The 23,282-nt window shown below is 37.4% G+C and overlaps 2 protein-coding genes across 2 annotated transcripts; one reads left to right on the plus strand and one right to left on the minus strand.

Annotated features, from left to right (window-relative positions):
- Positions 1 to 744: 744 nt before the first annotated feature.
- On the plus strand, positions 745 to 19,941 carry LOC123536490 (uncharacterized). The gene is made up of 21 exons (XM_053528696.1): positions 745 to 848; positions 1,270 to 1,509; positions 1,957 to 2,217; positions 2,517 to 2,780; positions 3,353 to 3,628; positions 3,912 to 4,175; positions 4,941 to 5,312; positions 5,539 to 5,874; positions 6,642 to 6,974; positions 7,709 to 8,020; positions 8,517 to 8,717; positions 8,943 to 9,110; positions 9,368 to 9,553; positions 11,204 to 11,305; positions 11,762 to 12,145; positions 13,015 to 13,179; positions 13,651 to 13,815; positions 15,455 to 15,714; positions 17,436 to 17,700; positions 18,105 to 18,364; positions 19,414 to 19,941. The coding sequence occupies exons 2-21, from the start codon at positions 1,271 to 1,273 to the stop codon at positions 19,926 to 19,928; spliced, it is 5,328 nt and encodes a 1,775-aa protein (XP_053384671.1). The 5' UTR covers positions 745 to 848; position 1,270; the 3' UTR covers positions 19,929 to 19,941.
- A 1,060-nt stretch (positions 19,942 to 21,001) lies between these two features.
- LOC123536694 (uncharacterized) lies at positions 21,002 to 22,516 on the minus strand. Its single transcript, XM_045320055.2, has one exon. The coding sequence runs from the start codon at positions 22,412 to 22,414 to the stop codon at positions 21,707 to 21,709; it is 708 nt and encodes a 235-aa protein (XP_045175990.1). The 5' UTR covers positions 22,415 to 22,516; the 3' UTR covers positions 21,002 to 21,706.
- Between the last annotated feature and the right edge of the window lie 766 nt (positions 22,517 to 23,282).

A 23,282-nucleotide genomic window follows, 5' to 3' on the forward strand; every position in this document is an offset into this window, starting at 1 on the left:
ATTTAAACCATGTTAATTAATTATGATTTGGTCGGAAAAAAACACGCCTTGTCCAAATATGACATCTAGATAACAGTAATCATAATTACTGATTATACTGTTAGAAGTATGTAAGGCCAGTACGTTATGCCATTGCAATTTTTTTTTACCATGCACATTAAGATAAGTGATAAGGTGTCGCCGCTCATCCAAGGTCGTGGTTCGAGCCACGGGGTCATGACCATGACTCACATATGACCCAGTACTGGTTTTCCAGGAAGCGGACTCGAGAGTGGTTCCAATAAGCTTGAAGTTTTCATCACAATCGAGCTTAAACAAATTAGTATAAACTAAACTAAATACTTCATGCCGAAATCGTCGACTGAAAAACGATATGCCGTTCATTCCAATTTGTACTTTGCGGAAAAAAGTAAGTTGCAGTATCTGTCATTAATTGACATAGGTTTTTTAAAGCTGATCCAATGTTCACCAAACTTGGTCACAGTATTTATGGGCATAATATCTGAACAAGTCGAATAACCAGGCGTGTTTTCCCTTTGGCTCTGGAGTTACTTACCCTGAATTAATCACATCCCTTGAATAGTCTTTATCCAGGGTTGATCAAACTTCGTCAAAAAATGTTTATGAGTAGCAGGATAGTCTTAATCGCTCATGAGTTATATCTCTTGAGATACTTGTAATATAGATGTGTGAAAGGTATGAAGATCAGAGATATTTCTGTGAAACTGTCAGTTTTCGTTTACAGATGAGACAAGAACTGCCTGTTCTAATGTAGCAAATGCCGACGAGACGAACACAAGGTCGAACAGCATTCGGTCTCCTCGAGTCTCTCGCAGCGATGTTACTAGGTATTCTAACCTGTTTACATATTTAATGTTTGTTTGCTATGAACACACATAATCATGTCAACATTCTAGCTTCAAGGTTACGATTATGATGAAATTTTGAAATAAGTGTATACCTGAAATTGATTAAAACCAATCAAAGAAACAAAACCTATGAAAAAAAAAAAAAACAGAACCCCCCCCCCCCCCATAAGATCATGCATATTTAAAATGTAGATTGTATTCATCATTTCCGGTTCGAACATTACCCCCTTAAAATATTGCTTATAAAGATACATATACATGCTACTTTGCAAGAATTCGCTCTTACAAGTTTAAATATCTCTATCGCATAATAAATCTTTGTTAAAAAAGTTTTCCAACAATGTATTTAAGGGATCTATTGCCATCATCTAGTAGAAAATAAAATGCATTGTTTTTTTAGCATGGACACGCCATTTGTTTCTCCTGGGCAACGTGTCGAGCCGGACGATGACGTTGATGACGCCACTGACGCTGATGTCGTCGTTAATTTTGTCTTACCATCTTTATCTGCAAATTCGCTGGACATCAACGATTTTATCGCACAGGCACGTCTAGAATCTCGCACAGCGTCCAGTATGGAAGACGATTTCTACACCAACAGCGAACACTCATCTGCAGTGGACGAACAAGATGAAACAAGGTATTGTTTCAAGTCTAGTTAAATGAACTTATTCTAGTTGGCATACTTTTTGCTTTTGAAACAAGACTGAACTCATACCAAAGGCCATAACACCGGACTTTTTTTCTAAAAAAAAAACAACATTAACATTGTCATAACTCGGAATTATCCAACCTGAAATTGCAGTGACTGTGTATCTTACAATAGTAGCACGTATACCTCATGCAAAAATAAACACACGTCAAAATAATAATCTGGAGCTTTGGTTTGTTAGAACAGGTTCGTGGTTAGCGAATGGCACTAATATATAATCGTTCTTTAAAGTAAAATAGATCTATAGAAAATAGTACAAGTCATGTACATAACTCTTTAATGTGAAACTATGTCGTAATGTTACCTTGCTTTCTTACAAAATGTTTCTTTTTGATAAATGAAAGAAGTTCACATTCAAATAAATCTGTACAACAGTAAAGCAGTGCAGTTCAAAAGAACACTGACGAATCCTGGAGATGCTGAAGACAAGTGTGTTAAATCCACGAAAGAAGAGATGGCCACCTCAGACAATGAGGATGATGACTGTGTGTTGCCTTCTGCATCGAGCGATTCTATGGATATCAACTACATCTATGCCCAGGCACGTGCAGCGTCTCGAACAGCCGCCAATATGGATGATGACTTCTGCTGCAATGATAGCTCATCTTCTGATGAAGAGGATCCCGCCGATGCAAGGTAAGTAATGATCACCAAGAAACGGATTTTTAAAAGATGCTTGCCTCCCACTTATCTTATTGCAATGTGTACAAAATGAAAATACGAGTCGAATTAGGAAAAGCAGTATAGTTGGTCGTGCCCGGTAAAAAGACTGTACTTTCTCAAAAAGCATCATAATTTTGTGTATACAATTATTAGCATAGATTGTTTAAAATCTTTCTTTAAGTAAGTCACTTTTATGTATCGAAGGGATTTTCTGATTTGAAATGCATTCTGCTTTGTTATCATTGTATAAAAGCAGCATTGATTTTTTACAGAAGATACGTGCCAGGCAAGACAACAGAAAAGGTATCTGCAGAGACTAGGGGTAAAAGTGAAAGTTCCAAAAGAATGCCTACAACACCTATGCCAGACACAAAAGATGATGACTGTGTGTTACCTTCCAAATCCGGTAACTCTATAGATATCAGCCACATCAATGCCCAAGCACGTGCAGCGTCTCGAACAGCCGCCAATATGGATGATGACTTCTGCTGCAATGATAGCTCATCTTCTGACGAAGAGGATCCCGACGATGCAAGGTAAGTAATGATCACCAAGATACGGTTTTGAATGAAAATATGCTTGCCACCCACTTGTCTTTCAGAAATGTGTACAAAAGGGAAATAAGAACTGAATGATGATTACTAGTTTGGTAGTTAGTACCCGATAAGAAAGAATGAACTTTTTCCACAAAGTGTGTGACCTTTAAAATCAGTAATTTTTATTGTCAGCGCATACACTTAGTTCCAAAAGAAAGTGTGCACTTAGTTTTCTGTTATTTTTTCTCGGTTATTTTCATGAAAACTTTTAATGTTTGGTACCAAAATTTAAATCAGTTCGTAAACAAATTGGTGGCATTTTAGATTTGAGTATACCTAGAGAGTTAGTGTATAAAAAATAAACAAACGTCGGAATTTTTTGAAATATTTAAACTTAAAAAGTGCACACTTTCTTTTGGAACTGAGTATACACTTAGTTGTTAGAAAAAGACTGTTTAAAAGTGTTCCAAAGAGATACTTATGAGGTATTACAGATTTTGTGTCAAAGGGATTTTTTTATTTAAAATTCATTATTATATAACATCAGTCATCAGCGATGATTATTTTTACAGAAGACACGTGACAGGCAAGGCAACAGAAAATGTATCTGCAGAAACTAGGGAAAAAAATGAAAGTTCCAAAAGAATGCCCACGACGCGCATGTCAGACACAAGATCTGCAGCTAAAGATGACGACTGTGTGTTTCCTTCTGCATCCGGTGATTCTATGGATATCAACTACATCTATGCACAGGCACGTGCAGCGTCGAGATCTGCCGCCAATATGGATGATGACTTCTGCTGCAATGATAGCACGTCTTCTGATGAAGAAGATCCCGACAATACGAGGTATGTAACGATCACTGGGATACGATATTGAAAATACGTTTGCCGCCAAATTGTGTTACTGGTATTAGGACAAAAGGGCAATACGGATCAAATGAGATCGTACCCGACAAGAAAGAGTGAACTTTGTTACTTTTATTGTCAGGTGTTCATACAATTTTTAGTATAGAATGTTTAAAAATGTTCTATGGGAACACTTTGGCTTATGTTTTACAGACATTGTGTCGAAGAAATTTTCTGAATTAAAATCCATTATGGTGTAACATCAGTGATGATTTTATTACAGAAGGTATGTGACTGGCAAGACAACAGAAAAGCTGTCTGCAGAAACTAGGGATAAAAGTGAAAGTTCCAATAGAATGCCCACCACGCCTGTGTCAGACACAAAACCTGAAGCTGAAGATGATGACTGTGCATCGGGTGGTTCTGTCGATGTCAACTACATCTATGCCCAGGCACGTGCAATTTCGAGATCTGCCGCCAATATGGATGATGACTTCTGCTGCACTGAGAGCATGTATTCTGTTGAAGAGGGTAACGATTTGGCAAGGTATGTTATTACCAGTACGCTATTTGTCACAGGTTTCGCGGACTGTATGACTGCGTTTTACCTTGTGTTACCTAGTCTACAAATGTTTTCGAACAAGGCGGTGTGTCCTGCGCAAAACCCATACCCTAGTTCAAAGTCGCTGTTGCAGGTCAAAGGTTAAATGTGTCTGTTTTGTGCCTGGTTCGCATCTTTTTCGTCTGTCAAGGAATTTTAATTTTACTTGACAAAAATGTTTACAGTAAGGAGATAATGTGTCATGTGCAGCTCCCACACCAATAGTTCAAAGGCCCATGTCCGTCTTGGGGGATAAAGGTTAACAGGATCTGTTTTCTTTATGCTCAATAATTCCGCCATTCATCAAGAGTTTTTAAATGTTACCTGGCACAAATGTTCAACATAATGAGTTTATATACTACCTAGACATCTAGCTGAAATGTTAAGGTCACACTTTGAGGTCAAATGCTAACGGGGACACCATTTCACAATATCTAATGCAAGTGTTCAACAAAATGGATATTCCTTTCGTTTAAATGTTCGGAACTTCCACAAACATTTAGGCTTCTCGATTTGTACGAATAGGAAATAAAGTTTAATAAAAAGAAAAAAAAGAACTACCCTTTCATTCATGCTATGTTAATTGTGACTTAATTACAAACATTTATCATACAATAAATGGTGGTTGCACACTCATATTGACTTATAACAGATTACATGTAGAACCGTCCTTTTACTTACATCTTAAAGCAAGCACTGCGCTCTTTACAGAGTTGGCGCAGCAGAAAGTACGACAGAAAAGCAATTTGCAGAAAGCAGGGACAAAAGTAATACCCTTGAATTGGCCAGCGCAAAAGACAGTTTTGATCGCCTCCAAGGAACGCCCAGTCTGCAACGGTCAAACTCAGCAGAGCAAACTGAATATTCTCAAAGGGCGCCTTCGTCGCGCAGCCAAGCAGACGGCATTGAATTCGTAGCAGAAGACGATAACAGTGTGTTACCTTCCGCATCCGGTGATTCAATGGATATCAACTACATCTATGCCCATGCACGTGCTGCGTCTCGAACAGCCGCCAATATGGATGATGACTTCTGCTGCAATGATAGCTCATCTTCTGATGAAGAAGCTGATGATGTTACAAGGTGAGTAATGATCACTGTGATCAGCATAAATATTCTAGTCTTAAGATAAGGTCTTGGGAAATTGTACAGAAATAAAGAACGGGATGATTTTTCCATAGACGGCTACATATTTTCTAGTAGCATTCTTACTGGTATGTATAGGAGATGTTGTATTGGAGATCCTTTTCATTTATTAAATAGATCCTGCTTTTTCGTTCCTGTATTAAAATGCGATGTATTTTTACAGGAGGAATGTGGAAAACAACACGCCAGAAAAACATTCTGTGGAAACAAGCAGTCGAATTCCTCAAAGAAGCCCCACACCGCACATGTCAGGTACGGCAGAAGATGCTGCTGTTCTTCAAAAACCGCCCATACAGTACGCGTCAAGCAAAGCAGACGACACTGATTCTGAAGCTGAAAATGATGAGTGTGTCTTCCCTTCCGTATCCGGCGATTCTATGGATATCAACTACATCTATGCCCAAGCTCGTGCAGCGTCTCGAACAGCCGCCAATATGGATGATGACTTCTGCTGCAATGATAGCTCGACGTCTGACGAAGAAGATCCTTATGACGGAGCGTAAGTATTGATCACTGGTACCAAAATATGTCTTAAATCATTTTAAACAAACACGTTCAAAGGCGCTTTACATATAGCAAATGCAGTCACACATGGCGCGAAATTCATCCTCTACTAGTACAGACACAGAGCGATCTGACCAGAGGGACAGAGTGAGACAAAGCCCCCAGAACAGATAGAATGAAATCCGTTTTAGATACAGACTTGTCCGGCTAACTTAGCCTATAGCTCTTTGCGAATAGACAGTCTAGTTCTTTGACGTGCCCGGTGTATAGCACCGATACACGCGCAGCCGTCTTTCCTGGGAAGAACCGGTACAGACTAAGTTAGGCTACGCTAAGAATTCTTAAATTATATTCTAACACTTGTTGCAAATGCACATACTTATCTGCCGTATATATGCCCTAAACGTATCTCAACAGTCTATTGTACATATAGTTTAAGTAGTCTAAACATCCAGCCAGCAACCAGATATTTTCAAATATTTGTCTCATTTACTAGTATTTGCATATCATGCAAGGTTACACATTGCCGATTAAGTGAATCCGGGGGTTGCTAATGGTTACATACAATGAACTTGTTAAAGTTTAAATAAGCTATTGCTTTCATTCCATGCGTTTCATCGCTGCAAAACTTTATTTCAACAGCAGCGGGACGATAAATTATTTATACGCCAGACTTGTCGGCATGAGCTGAAACGATGTCTGATTAATCAAATAATTTCTGCTTTGTCAGTACTGTATAACAAAAGAGATAATATTTTACAGAACGGAGGCGTCTAACAACATGGCAGGTATGCTTCTCGTGGAAAGAGGTCAGTGTTCTCAAAGAAGTCCAATACTGCACGGGTTAAGTACAGCACAAAATCCCGATTATCAAAAAAGCACGCACTCACCGCGCGTGCCAAGTCAAGCAGACGACACTGATTCCGAGGCTATAGACGGTCACTCCATCATACATTCTGCATCCGGCGATTCTATGGATATCAACTACATCTATGCACAGGCACGTGCAGCGTCGAGAACAGCCGCTAATATGGATGACGACTTCTGCTGCAATGATAGCACGTCTTTTGATGAAGACGACCAAAATGATATGACGTAAGTGTTGACTTCTGGGGTCATCATAAATAATCTAGTCTTTTCAATGTGTTACTAACATAAGGTATCCAAGAAGGTAGGACGGATCTAGTGCTGTCTAATTTTGTAACACGTCCAGAATCACTTGCCTCCAGCAGGCTAAAGGTTAAAATTTTAATTATGCTGATTCTTCAAAACCATAAACACAACAGGGTGTGGTAACGTTTCCTTATAGGGTCTTATAGAGACTTTTAACATCTTCTTTTAAGGAAGTGTTTGCTCGATTTTAAAATAAGTTTACTTGAATGATCCTCTGATGACCCTTCATTAAGACGACCCTCTAGGTACTTTGATTCGTCAAAATCATGGTTGTCGGTGTCCCGGCATAAATTTAACTGGGATTTTGAGAAAAAATGTTATTGTTGAAAACTACTGGTGCGATTTTGAAATAACATTACAGAAGATTTCCTTGGTGACCATCTGTGAAAAGTGTTAATAATATTCTGATTTCTTTTTTATTAAAATCACGGCCACAAAGGCTGAAAAACTTCAGAATTGAATTCTTCAAATGATATCCTTGTAGTCTGATCAAGATCTGCCCTGTTTGCCACTCAGTCAGTATCGTTTTGGTCAGCACCCTTTTAACAGTGAATGGTACTGTCCAAATTGAAAGATGGACAAGTTCATTAAAGAAATTTAGCAGGGAAATGGTTAAACATTTTTATAAGAACTAGTCTTATCTTTTGTTTTGTTAGCGGTACCAAAAAGACTAAGATGGTAACTTTCGCAAAGTTTGAAACTGAGACGGAACTTGACGAAACCCGTACGAGAAGCATAGCCGGAGCGGCGACTCCGTACATACACGGAAACCAGGGCCCAGTTGACCCAGGCAGCAAGACTTACGAAGCTTTGGATCCATCCAGTTTAAGATGCCCTGTACATTCTGACACGATTGGTGTCAATTCTGACACGACTGGTGTCAATACTGATAACTCATCTAGTTTAGGCAAACAGTTAGCAGAAATCTGTGATAACATTCCCATGGACAACAGCAACACTGCCAAAAGGTACGAGTGAGTACAAATTTAACACAGGGCGATGTTTATGGAAATTATAACCCGAACAAGTATCTGACAAAAACAAACATTACTTAAAGGGACTAAGCCACACATTTTAGGCGAAAAATAATTTCTCTCAAAAATCCATAAAAAGTGAGTATTCTGAAAGTGACTAGTGGTACAAACCTATTGACCTTAGACTTTTGCAAAATAGTCTCATAAATAACCAAAAATATTGTGCAGAAGGCAGTAAACCGTTGCAACGCTTTTGAAATCGTGCAGAAAATTTACATTCTTCTTGCATATTTACCAATATCTAACATTTATTTACACCCACGTTATCATTTTCCAGTGTCATATAAACATTCTTTGCCAAACTTGGTGGAAATGAACATGTTGGAACATTTCACCCAAACTTTGGGCGAGTAGCTTTAAATATCTTCACAATTTTGAGTAAATATGCCATTGATACTCTTTTAAACTTGTCAGAGAATTTCTTTCACAGCGCTTCACCGAAAACGTCGGCGAGGTTCGAAATGGTCGAAAGGGTGATCGATGGAGCCGAAAACGATGAGCGACCAGTTAAAAGCAAGACCGCAAATGCGGATGACAATAGATTTAAAAATTTCTTTCAACGTGTTATTGACCGAAGTTCAGATACACTATCGATCTCTGCGGAAGCCATGAATGCTTTGAAACATTGCAGGTAAATTACGTCAAGTTTTATGTTAAATCTAGCACGATTTTTAAAGGCACACTGGTGCAGGTAGAGAGCACTTATAGTCCAGAACCGCACATATCTAGGGTTCAAGCCAATTATTATAAATTATTTAATAAACTTATGTGTCTGGTTATTTGGCTGTTTGTACATGTTTTCCACGCGACATGGATAACTGTTGCGTTTCAACTGAAATAATCTGCTCTATTCTAGGGCTAACACGCCTTTTCTGTTCGCCCATAACGATAATTTGTTTATGGAGAGCGACGAAGACGACTGCGAAAATGGTGCAAGATGTGATCACGGGACTTCTACACACATTAATACTACAGCTGACATTGAAAAAGAACTGATATCGTCAGCTCGCAATAAAGACAACAGGTATTTACAAAAGTTCTCAGCTTGAAATAATAAAAAAAAAATTTAACTTTCGAATGGTCATAATTATTTTCTTAAGAAAAGAAATGTCTCTATAATTTGACTCGTCTTAGATTAATGCAAAAGTATTTTACTTTTCTAAGCAGATGAAAAATTCTGCAGAATGGATCTCATTTCAAGAGAAATTAATTGATATTCTTATTACAAACAAAGCGATATAGAATATTACATAAATTTTATTTTGCAATGTTCAACCGCAGTGATACCAAAGATGAGTTAGCCGTCACGGCGTTAGTAGAAGACGATGACGATAACGCTCTGCAAGCTTTTTACCCTACCAGCCCCACCGAAATATCGCTGACCGGAAAAATACAGGAGATAAATGAAAGAGCCAGTTCCCGTGTGAGAACACCATGCGCTCTTCTCGACTTACTCAGGAATCAAGGGTAATATTGCACAAATAAGTACTGCACATGTTGCACTTCGATACAACGTATTTTTTTTTTTTGCAGTTGTATTTGGTAAACTTGCAAACTCATGAAAATATGAAATATAATATCTCTGCATGCGTTTGAAAAATAATGGCGCTGACTAGTGTTAATCCATCATCGCAAGTAAATCAGCTCGCAATATCAATATACACAATACATCTAACATGAATAGTCTAATTCCAGTTCATTCATTTTGTATTAAAATGTCCCAAAGACTCGTCCATTATTTATTTCGTCCCTGCCGAGAACACAATGCTTCCAGGTATCTGTTACCCATGTCACCATGGCCGCCGTCAACATTTGTCCCAAGATTTTGTTTTATCATAAAATTGTTTTCCATGCTGTTCCGTTTCATTTGCATGTATTCATTTATTATTTATCATATATTCCCCTGTAGCTGCGATATTCCAGATTTAATAATGTACATTTATAATTACATTTCCATAAGTTGAATTTGATTTGTATAATTTGAAAGATCTTAAAGAGCTTCTCCGTCATTTGAATGCAGTAAGCTTAATATGCGTTTGATATTTGCAGCAGCCGAGAATAGCTTAAAAATATTCTAATAACAAATTGTTATTTAATTATATTGTTCAAACCATTTGCGATTTGGCTATCAGTCTGTCCATCTGTATGCATCTACTTGGTTTGCCCTTCATCTCCATAACCCCGTACCGGATTTCAATGGAACTTCGCAGAGTGCTTAGTATTTTAAAAGTATTATTGTGCATATCGTCTATAAGTCCTATCTGAATTATTAGGAGTGGAGTTATAGCCCCTTATAGTCATTTTTGAATAGCAGTCGGCCGGACTTATATCGCCTATTCTGTTGATTGGATTTGACTGAAACTTCATATGAATGATCGGTAACAATTTATTATATAGTGAACACCTTCACGAGTTTGACGGTTGCAGTTTTTTCACCGAGGTATTGCCCTTAGTTCGACCTTTTGAATTTACTATATCTATTTGTCTGTAGACGTTCATATTCAGATAACAACCGCTGTCAACATTTCAATGAAACAACACAGGAATGATTGGTATAAACTATAATAAAGCTCTGCCATGCATATTAAGTGCACGACAGTTTTTACCGAATTATTTATTTCGGAGTGGTCGTTCTTGAATAAAACTTGTCACGGAATAATTCTAATATATTATTGGAGGGATTTGAATGAGGGTTCATTGGTCTATTTGCATATATTTTTTATTTTGCGCGATTTAATACTTCTATACTTGTCATTGGCCACTTTCAAATTTCTTCTCCAAACCGCTGGTTGAAATTTGAGCGCAAGTGCACAAACGCATATTTAATGTTCCAGTTTGACGTTTTATGACAGAGTTGTTGCCATAGCATCGTGCCTTTTCTTTAATGATTACTGAAACACTATGACTAATGATTTTTCTTTAATGATTATAAGAACTCTTTAATAATTGTAATCATTAGGGCTTTTCAATAATTACTGAAAGTTTTTAACGATTATTAAAACTCTTTATCGAGTATTAAAACTTTTCAGTAATCATTGACTAATGAATATTGATATTTTCTTCTTTAATGATTATTGGAACTCTTTGACAGTGAATGGAACTTTTCATCTTTTACAGGCATACGTCACCCGTTTTTGAAAGTTCTTCGGATGGATTTGTCCTTGACTTTGATGATACAACTAGACTAAAAGACGTTAAAACTTCCCAATCTCCAAGAAGGTAACAGGACTGTACAAAATTATCGAGTTGTTTATCCCCGAATTTCCGGCGAAATATTGTTTTGGTCCGTTCATTTGTTCCTCTATACGGTACAAAGCCATGTCCATGTTGTATATCAAAATTACTTTGTACAAATGATTTCAACCGCACGCTTTGTATAGATTAATGTCAGCCATGATGATTAAAGTGAGATCAAAAGTCATGAAGGTAGAATTACATGACTTATACAATAGACAGAGTTTCTATATATTCTATTGACTGTGCTCTTAATTAATTGATTTATCAATGATGTCCTGAACTCGGTGATTTTTATTGCTTATAATGTTTGTTATTGTTAAAAGCAAACGAAATTTCTTTCTACTTCGAAATATTGGACGTAAATCCTGAGAAGTGCCCCTTGAAGTTCATAATTATTTGATGTTGAAAAAATAAGCCTTACAACACACTACTTTCCAGGAAATCTGCAGAGACTGTTGAATACAGTGCAGGGGCACCAACACGTCCGAACAGCGAAACAGAGTTCTATAAAACTGTTTTGAATGGAACACAGATACCCATTGTTCCATATGCTGGTAAACCTTCACGTGGGCGGGAAGTTCCGCATGCCGATAAATCTTCCAGACGAGTCCACCTTATTCCAAAAGCCGGTAAACCCTCTGCAACATACACGCCTGTTATAGCAGATGAGGTGACAGGTCGTTTCTGCATAACCTCTACAGAGGGATCCGCGATTAGATCACAGAAGGAATGTACGACAGAAACTTCAATATCTAAATTGTCAACGAATCTTAGAGTTGAACTTTCAGACCCGTCACTGCCTGATCTTCAATCCAACAAAAGGTACTTAATATGGGCCGCCACCACCACCAAAATTAGTAACTATACAAGAGTAGTCAGTGCAACTGTCAGATCTAACTCGTCAAGGCTACAGGCAATCAGTGCATTTTCGGAGTTTTCTGCGCAAGCAATTTTTTTAATATCTCTGCCCGAAATTAATCAATAAACATTTGTTTTTTTAGATAAGTATAAAACCATTCCACGCAAAAATAATACTTAGAATAATTCGTATTTTATTTGCTTAATGTTAAAATATGATGGTATAAAAAGTTAAGTAAAAGTTCTGCCCAAAATTACACGCTTAATATTTTGTTTTGTGTAGTTGTTAATTGTTGGACGATATGGTGGCACAACCGGGTTGAGATTATACCTAAAATATCGTTTGCTATTAGCGCAGGCCAGGCAATCCGTGGAGAAAAAAAAAATGTAATAAACAAATAAATATGAGATGTAATGTGTAATTTGGTGCTGATTTCTAAAGATATTCTTTGACATTGTTTGCAACAATGAAAACATCTTACAATAATAAAAAAGTGTTCTATTCCCCTTTACGAAAATTATTTACTAAGTTTGTACATGTTTAACTGGGCCAACAAAAGTAACATGATTGTACTCATGTTTTATGAATGACACTAATCTAGTTTGTAAATATTAAGCTATTAACTAGTAAAGTTTTTTTCCGGAAATACTTAAAATACATCGGTGTAGCTCGATCATCAAATGTCTAACAGATTTGGGTTAAATGCCTATTCAAGAAAGATAAGGAATTTGATCATCCCCGTGCAAACTGAAAAGTATTTTTCAACCACAATATAAAAAAATTAATATTTTTCAACTGGACAAAATAATGTTTTAAACTCTTGAAATTTTAGTCGACCAGCAAAAAAGAAAAAGAAGGGAAAGGGTTCAAAAAGAGTAAAAGAAGAACTGGTGGCTGTGAGTAGACTGTCTCCAACATCGATGTTCAAGGCATCTGTTCTAGGTCCAGTCAAGAGCGACCAAAACGACCAATTAATGGCTGACGCACAAGCGAACAGGTAAAATATAAACACCCATTACAGGCAACTGAGGCGTTCCATATAAGTGAAGTTGATAAATTATCCTGATACTGAAAACAAAATATTTATTAATTATCGTGTATACATGTACATGTATTACGACGCTATTTTGGCCTTATTTAAAGACGTATTTTGGCGCCATGGACCGTCGTCCGAAATCAGGGAATGGCGGGGGTCGAACTTTAGTGGAGACTGAGTATGGGAGTACCATGGGGAGAAAGTTTTACGAAATTGTCTTTGATAATATTTTTGTTTTGTTTTTGTTTGGATAGATAGATAGATAGATAGATAGATAGATAGATAGATAGATATGTCAGTGCTATTTTCTTTCGGTGAAAGAAAAAATATTAAGAATATTAAGAAAGATTTCAAGGTCACCTTTAGAAAACTAAAACGTATTTACATTCAGCTATATCAAACATAACCGAGAAACTATAATTGCAATTATAGTCAACAAAGCAAGAAGAAGAAGAACACAAAAAAGTCAAAAAGAGTGAAAGATGAGTTGGGGTCAGTGAATAGGCTGTCTCCAACATCGATGTTCACGGCATCTCTTCTGGGTCCAATCAAGAGCGGTCAAAACAACAGATTGGTGACTGACGCACAAACAAACAGGTAAAACATTAACAACTATGAAGAGGCAGCTGAGGCGTTCCATATAAATGAATCGATACTGAATATATATTTTATTAATGATTCTAGTAGAAAGGCATTGTTCTGCTGAATGCATGTACACTGTATATCAAATTGTTGCGAATACTGGCCGACTTCATTATTCAGTCCACAAAGTCGCCATGATACTTTATTATTTAATTTAAAAAGTTTATATTACTACACCTTGATATAGGTCCCTGTTAATTTTTGTGTCCGCAACACTCGCATTTTTATGTGGGTGAGGTTTCGTCGAGGTGCACTTAGATTAGATTTATCAATGTTTGTACATCCGTCCGACCGTCCGTCCATCTGATATTTTTGTCGTACATATCTCAAAACGTATTTAAACTAAATCCTCAAACATCGTTTTGTTTGCTATTTCACTGAGACCGGAGTTATGGTCCTTTACAACCTAAAATATGAATAAAGTGCCTAAAAGATTATGTCGCACAATCTCAAAGTACTTGACCTAAAGTCATGAAACATAGGACTGATGTTCAGCGTGTGATTAGAAGTTGTGCTCTTTTTGTTTGGGATGTCACTCAGCCTGACCAGAGCAATGACCCTTGACTTACTAAAAATACAACTTTGTGTCGCACTTATCTAAAAAATTATTTGACCTAGAGTCATAAAATATGCTGAAACTATTTATGATTATCATTTAGCATGTGAAGCTGGGCACCTGTAGGGTTTTGATTGGGATTTCACTTAGTCGGACCAGTGTTATGGCCCTTGACTTAATCAAAAGTATGTATATAACGGGCCTAAAAGTTTCTGTCGCATATTTCTCAAGAAGTGTCCGATCTAGAAATAAAAAAAAAAACATTAAAAATTGCTATTGAGCATGTGAACCAGTGCAACTATAGTTTTGTTCGGAACTTCACTCGGCCTGATCAAACATATGGCCCTTTACATAGTAAAATATACATAAAGGTCAAAAACGTTTGAGTCGCATTTATCTTTAAAAAAAAGTATTTGAGCTAGAGTCACGACAGTATGTTGAAGTCGTTTAAGATTAATATTTTTCAGCAAGTAAAGCTGGGAATCGGGGCTTTTGTTTTGGCTTTTACTCTGCAAAACCAAAGTTATGGCCCTTCTCTTTGCCAAAATATGTCTTAAGAGCCTAAAAGTTTGTGTCGCACATATCTCAAAGATATGTGAGCAGGAGTCATAACACTTTGTAAGAAAGTTTTTCAGCATTTCATGTTGTACATCTGAGTATTTTAGGGGATTTACACACCCTTCCCACTCCTCTTCCCTTCTCCGCCCCTCACTCACCTAAAAGTTGTTTCTTTTTATGTTTCGTCCATATTCCCCCCCCCCCCTCTCCCCCACCCCCGCCACACGCGATGACTCACATATGTAAAAGTTTAGTCCGTCTCACATTTCAAAAAGTAACATGTAATAGTATAGTGACAGGAAAAGGGGGCACCAGTGTTGTGTGGACATACATCTAGATCATCAGTAAATACTCTATAAATGTGTTTGAAAGACTGAAAATGATGTTTGCAGAACTGTCATACATGGTACAAAGTGTGTAATAACAATAGGCTGCATTGAATTCCTATGAAATACATTTGATTCACATGTCTAATTACAGTTCTAGGGACAACATTGACCGTGGCGTTATTGTTACATCTGTACAAGTAGGGAAGACATCAGCGGCTAAAATTTATGAAATGGAGGGGAAGATTTTACAGAATGTCATTACTAAACTTGGGGATAACTGTGACCACTTAGGACAGAATCTAGTTGAGGGAGATACAACACCTGTTTCCGGACATCTTCAAACTAGAAGTCTGACAGTTGCTAAATTTCGCAGTCAACTTAATCGGACCTGTATACTTCTACCAGAAATAGGTGCGGTCAACTTTTCTGTTATTTTATATTTGTTTGCCTGTTATCCAAGCTTACTGTCCCAAGCTTTCTCGATACTATGAGTTTTTTTTAGACTAAGTGTTATCTCTTATATCTTGTTTCTTTCTTCATTTTCCCGTGATTTATGTATTATTTCACGTACTTAATTTCAATTTATACTTCTAAAACTTTTAAATTTTCATACTGAATATCAGCTTGTCATTTGTGATCATTGAATACATTCATTTGTTACTGCAAAAGAATACCACTTCAGCCGCTGCTAAAGGTGCGTGAGAGGTCATTTCTTTTCCTCGTCTCTCCTCTTTTCTTTCTTTCTCCTTTTTAGTTCACCTGAGCAATGCTCAGGTGAGGTTTTGTGATCGCTCGATGTCCGGCGTCCGTCTGTCTGGCGTCTGTCTGTCAACATTTAGCTTGTGTATGCGATAGAGGCTATATTTTTCAACTGATCTTCATGAAATTTGGTCAGAATGATAACCTTGATAAAATGTAAGCCAAGTTTGAAAATGGGTCATCTGGACTCAAAAACTAGGACACTAGGTCAAATCAAAGACATGTTTATCAATTGATCTTCATGAATTTTGATAGAGGCTCTGTTTATCAATTGATCTTCATGAATTTTGATAGAGGCTGTATTTATCAATTGATCTTCATGAATTTTGGTTAGAATGATTATCTTGATAAAATCTAGGCCAGATTTAAAAATTGGTCATCTAGGGTCAAAAACTAGGCCACTAGGTCAAATCAAAGAAAAACCTTGTGTATGCGATAGAGGCTGTATTTTTCAACTGATTTTCATGAAATTTTGTCAGAATGATTAACTTGATGAAATCTAAGTAAAATTCGAAAATGGGTCATCTGAGATCAAAAACTAGGTCACTAGGTCAAATCAAAGAAAAACATTGTGTATGCGATAGAGGCTGTGTTTATCAATTGATCTTCATGAATTTTGATAGAGGCTGTATTTATCAATTGATCTTCATGAATTTTGGTTAGAAAGATTATCTTGATAAAATCTAGGCCAGATTCAAAAATTGGTCATCTAGGGTCAAAAACTAGGCCACTAGGTCAAATCAAAGAAAAACCTTGTGTATGTGTTAGAGGCTGTATTTTCAATTGATCTTCATGAAATTTAGTCAGAATGATTGCCTTGATGAGATCTAAGTTGAATTTGAATATGGGTCATCTGAGGTAAAAAACTAGGTCACTCGGTCAAATTATAGAAAAATCTTGTGTATGCGATAGAGGCTGTATTTTTCAATTGATCTTCATGAAATTTGGTCAGAATGATTGCCATGATGAAATCTATGTCGAGATTGAAGATGGGTCATCTGAGGTCAAAAAGTAGGTCACTAGGTCAAATCAAAGAAAAACCTTGTGTATGCGATATAGACTGTATTTTTCAATTGATCTTCATGTAATTTTGTCAGAATGATTGCCTTGACAAAATCTAGGTCAGGTTTGAATATGGGTCATCTGGGGTCAAGAACTAGGTCACAAGGTCATATCTAAGAAAATACTTGTTTAAACTCAAGAGAGTTTGGTCCAGTTTTAATAAAAATTGGCCAGAATATTTGTTTCCATGAAATCACTACGTCAAACATGTTTACACTGTTATGGTGCGTTTCTCAGGTGAGCGACCTAGGGGCATCTTGGCCCTCTTGTTTCTTTCTTTAGCCCACTGTTATATTTTCGCAATGTCACAGGTGAGAAGCAGGATAAGAAACAGCCGGGATATTCCGAATTTCTCCCGGACACCATCTACAAAAGAGACAAAGACAGACAAGAGAAACTCAGGGAATTCCAAGTCAAAGTGGAAAAAGTAAATAGGAAAACTACTTTGCTATTAGGTCCACAAGGAGAACATCTAGAAATGGATACGAAAGGCAAGGAAGTCTATATAGACAGTGGAATCCCACGACCGAAGAGCTACCAAAACAGTCTATCTATTGCCGACAGACAAACGAACAGGTACTTTGTCTTTGTTGGGTTTAGTCATACGGACGAAATGTTTCGAGAACGAATATAGGTAAACTGAGAAAGGAATGGCAGATGTCAATATCATGAAACTGAAAAAATGTATAAATGCCATTTGTACATTTATTTGCAAATTTGTCAACTTCGATTAAGTCCACTAGATCATGTTATTTTCTGAAGAAAAAAAAAACGTCCGTGTGGCTGGTCATGGTCTGCACATTTCGCTATTCAGTCAGTAAATTTACAATGAACATCCCTTCCAATAATAAATACTACTGCCCAAAATGAATGATGGACCAGTCCATTTTAGAAATTTAGCTGGCTAAAGACTAATGTAAAAGTTAAGATGCATCATTTATTGTCGTTATAAAACATTTGATTCACATGTCTAATTACAGTTCTAGGGACAACATTGACCATGGCGTTATTGATACATCTGTACAAGTAGGGAAGACGTCAATGGCTAAAAAATATGAAACAGAGGAAAATATTTCACAGAATGTCATTACTAAATTTAGGGATAACAGTGATCGCTTAGGACAGCATCTAGTGGATGAAAATACAACACCTGTTACCGGATGCCTCCAAACTACAAGCCTGACAGTTGCTAAATTTCGTACGCAGCTGAATCGGACCTGTATACTTCTCCCGGAAATAGGTGCGCTGAAATGTTTCTACTTTCTATTTTCTAAACATCTTCTTTGTTTTGTCTTCTTTTCTGCACTTCTCACTGCTTCTGTAATCTTGTAGACAAAATGTGATCTCTATACTAAACCTACCATCATGTTTTTAATATTGTTGTGTGTCTTTGCATAGTTTCACTCACTTCAGTTTAGTTTACACACATAAGAATTGGACCTAACCGTTTTAATTTGTCACACTACATATCGCTTTTCTACTTCTGTTTCAAAACGCACTTTATTTGCTACTATTGTTTTCCTGTCTCCACTTTAATCCCGCGCTACTACCCTGATCTCTTTAAGTCCCGAGCAACGACCTTGATCTATCTGATCCAGACAAATCACTCTTCGCTCATAAAACCCGAGTCACCATTGTCCTATCTTAAGTCCCAACCATACGCCCTTTACCCTGCTATCTTAAATTCCGCGGCACATCTCGCATCACCTTAATCCCTTGTCACCACCCTGTTCTCTTTCATTTCGAGTCACCACTCTTCATTTAGATTCCGAGTCACCACCCACTTCATTTTAATCCCGAGCCACCATTCTTTAATCGCGAGCCACAACCCTCTTTGCGTTCATCCTAAGCCCTTACCCTCGTATATCAAACAGCCCTCTGTTCACTCTAAATCCCGAGCCACCGCCCCCCTTAATATCGAGAGCTCTACTGCCCTCTTCTCCCGAGCCATCACTCTTTCCCCTCTTTTGCTAAGCTGCCCTCTTCTCTTTAATCCCTAGTCATCGCTCTTTTCTCTCTGTTGCTAAGCCACTGTCCTCTTTTCTTTAATCCGAGCTACCACGTTTGTCTCTTTAATCATGATCCGAACCTCTTATATCTTTGATCACAAGCAATCACCTCATTCCTTGAATCGCGAGTCTTCTTCGCAACCCGCTTTTTCACTTTTTTACACTTCTTTACTCTTCTGCCATTCTATACAACCCCTTCACTCAAGCTCTTTACCGTCTCGTCTCTCCTCTTTTCTTTCTTCTTTCTTTATTTCTGTCTTTTATTTTCACAATGTCATAGGTGAGAAACAGCATATGAAACAGTCGGAATATGCTGATATTGTCTCGGATACAACCCACAAAACAGACATACATAGACAGGAGAAACTAAGGATATTCAAATCCAAAATGGAAGAAATAAATATGAGAGCCGCTTTGATGTTAGGTATGCAGAAAGAATCTAAAGGAAAAGCAATGAACGACAAGGACATCTACATTGAGAATGGAATCCAACGTTGTCACGGCTCTCACGAATTGTCGGGTTTCACAGAAATCACACATGATCAAAAACAGTTTGACTCTGGAATGAATATGTCCGAGAACCAAACTGGATTTACACCACATGCACCTTCTGGTCCTAAACCATCTTTCGTCAGAAGACGAAAGAAGTATAGACAGTTGTCCGTCGACGAACAACAAAAACTGAAATTAAGAATTGAGAAAAACGAAATTTTGGTTCCAAAAGCACCTGCTAAACAAAAAATGAATAATAATTCCAACAAAGTGTCAAAGTCAGAGAGAAGAATTTTTAAATAAATGATTCATTTTATCAATTTATTTTATTTTATTTTGTTTCAACTATTTGCTCTTACCCAAATTTAGACGGGGTGGAGGGCGCAATCTTTAAATAATGGAATAATCCTTTGTGAGACTAATAACTTAGATTTTCATAAATTTAGAATAAGATCACGACGATTGTAATTTCAATATTTTCCATCCTGTTCGTCCGAAGTCGTTTTTGGATGCTATGTGCAAGGACGGGTGGGGTTACTAAAACTACAAACATGTGAATGCCCAGTGAAGACGTATGTCAACAAACTAAGGTAAATGAAACTTTTTTTCAGAAAACAAAGTAAAATATTCACACTGCACGCTGTTATTATTAATATTAATATTAATACAGGGCACGGTGATATCATTCTGGGGAGGTGGTTAAGTCACGCCTACTTTCCAACTTTATTGCTAGTGGAAGACCGCGGGTGACCCTCATGGCATTATTAAAGACACGGACGTACACTTGAACAGAGCAATCGACCATTTGCAAAAGACAGCCAGATGGCTACCTCATTTGCCGATCCACAGGCGCTTGAAGATCTGTCAATGAATATATGCATTACCATATCCCACCCACCTAATATACTATGAAATAGTACAGATCTACGATCTCTTCAAAAGATCTAACCTGCACATATAATTCTTCGATAGAGCTTCAAACACCTGTGGTCGATCTGAGCACGACTCGAACCCACAAAGATGAGGGGCAAGTGATTTGAAGTCACCGACCTTAACTAGTCGGTCTCGGAGACCCGATTATTCGACAAATGCATTTAAATTAACGTTGAAGTACAGTAGACTGATATCTTTTTGCTGAGTAACAACTGCTTATCTACGGATACCTGAATATAACATGTGGAATATACAATATATACTTCTATGTTTTTCGCATTGCATACTACATGTACTAATATCTTGTGCGCACGGCTTACCTATTTCGTACACACGAGATACTAGCTACATTTGTACTATTTCCACAAGCTACTTTGACAGGCTTCCGTAGATGTTTTTTCAAAGTCTTGAGCACGAGTACTATATCATGAACACTAACAAAATCTTTTTCAAACGTTGCTTCTAGTCTCAGTACTTATCTAACTTGAAAAGACAATCATGTATAAAATGACTTAAGACAGTTTCATTATTTTCCGCTTTATTATTGGATTATAAAGAAATGGAAAATTTTGAGAGATTGTAAGTTTTCCCGCGAGTGTTTATCCTACAGCATTGTAGATGGAATGTGTGTTTGTTTGATAGGTTTAATTCCGTCACACAAGTTGCGCATGCCGTGCGGCTCTTCGTAAAGTCTCCCTGCATGTACTTGGACAGTGTTACGTTTTCTCGTCCTTTGGGATCACAGCGTCACTCTAATATTTGTTTATTTCGATTAAAGAATTTAATCATTTCTGAAGCAAGATTGTCCTAATGTGTAAATTGAACGTGTATGTATAATAATTCAGGGTATAATTAAGTTGTTCACTACCGCTCATCTTTTTTTGTTATTCCATCAAAATCTAACCGGCGTTTTTCAATGAGACTGTATACATACAGTAAGATTAAAATTAACATCAACACTAACAAAATAATTATTACAAAGCTTATAATTTCATCATCTAAAAAATATAAACAGTCCGCAAAATCTCTGGAGTGACTGTTGATTAGTATGCACTCTCTGGAAGGGAAGCCTGTTGTTGTGAACTGAACGGTTCAGTTCACAACAACAGGCTTCCCTTCCAGAGAGTAATCTGTATTTGTAACAGATACTATTGTAAAATATATTCACAAATTACCCTCTTCAAGTACGCATAACATGCATGATCTTCGTATTTGTATCCCCAACTTTTTATCACATGGGCACACTCATAACCGTTTCCTGTTCTTGGCCGACCGTCTCCCCAGTTTGCCTCCGGTCCCAACACTGCTCCATCTTGCCATCTCCAGTGCCCGTCAGAGTATCTAAGACCTATTAAGAAGGAATCGCTGCTTGTCAGCGTGTTCAACATATTCGCAATGGCGTTGACCTTTTCGGTAGTATTTATTGATACGAGACGGGATCCTTTCTCCGTGCAGTAGATGTTTCCAGATTCGTAGAGAAATGCCTGTGTCGACAAATGTATACACATTTTATATATACGACTGTAAATAAACCCGTCTTTCAAACGACACCTTGCATCGCCAAACACATAATATTTCCAGCCGTGTCCCGCCGTTCCGTCCTGAGTAACATGCACAGCAGAGCTATAAATTCGACATTTTTCCACATTCGTGTTCACCGTGAAGGACATGCATTCGGCATATTTCCTACACAATAAAGCACATGACGTCACGCTTCTCACAGGATACTTCTCGTTGATTAAAGTTTTATCGCCGAACACCAAATTATCTAAAGTTTCTACATGAACACCGAGTCCATCAAATTTCGAGGCACCGACAATTACTATGCAAAGTAACGATATCCGTCCGAACACCATCGTTGCCTTTCTGCTCAACAGTGCGAGTTGTGAGATATACTCCTCATCTGCTTGTCCATGCAACAAATCGATCCTGTGACGAAAGCTGATTGATTATTTCTGCTTTTAAGCAAGATCACGTGATTCAGTTTCTGGTTACCTCAGTTAAAATTTAAATGCTTTACGGAAAGCTGGCAGGGAATAATGCGGGTTGATCTTTAAATTATTCATATTTTATTACAGTGGAATCTCCCTAGTCCGAACCTCTCTCATCCGAAAATATTTCTAAACCGAATAAACATTCATATTCATTCTCTATTGTTAAAATACCCTTGCAATCCAAAACCTCTCTACTCCGGAAACTGAACAAACTTTTGAGATTTTTAATATCAAATTACTTCAAAATTTACCCCTCTAATCCGAACACGAGTCATGATTATCAATGATTCTGATAATAACCTTGTCCATTTTAGACAATTAGAAGTCAAATTATTGCTCTTGAAAAAATGCGTCAACAAACAAAGAATAGGCTCTCAACACCTGGTAATCACAAGTCATGTCAGATGATTGCTTTGTAACACAGATGTGAATGACGCATATAGTTTATTTATGAGAATATATATATTTGCAGTAAGTACTGCCATTTTTTTTTTGTAATAGATGCTTATCATTATGTCCCCCACATGTCGCTGAGAAGACCAATTGATTTAGTGCCGTCCGTCTGTCAGCCTGTATGTCACAAAGTTTGTCCACGCAACTCCTCCAACACCACTAAAGGGAATTACACAAAACTTTACAATTTAGTGATCGTTGCTAAGCCAATAGTTGTGATATGGTCGGCATTTCTGGCTCAGTGATTTTCAGCGTAGTTTTGGCTCTTGATTCATCA

Source organism: Mercenaria mercenaria, chromosome 17 (assembly GCF_021730395.1).
Source record: "Mercenaria mercenaria strain notata chromosome 17, MADL_Memer_1, whole genome shotgun sequence".
Taxonomy (NCBI): domain Eukaryota; kingdom Metazoa; phylum Mollusca; class Bivalvia; order Venerida; family Veneridae; genus Mercenaria; species Mercenaria mercenaria.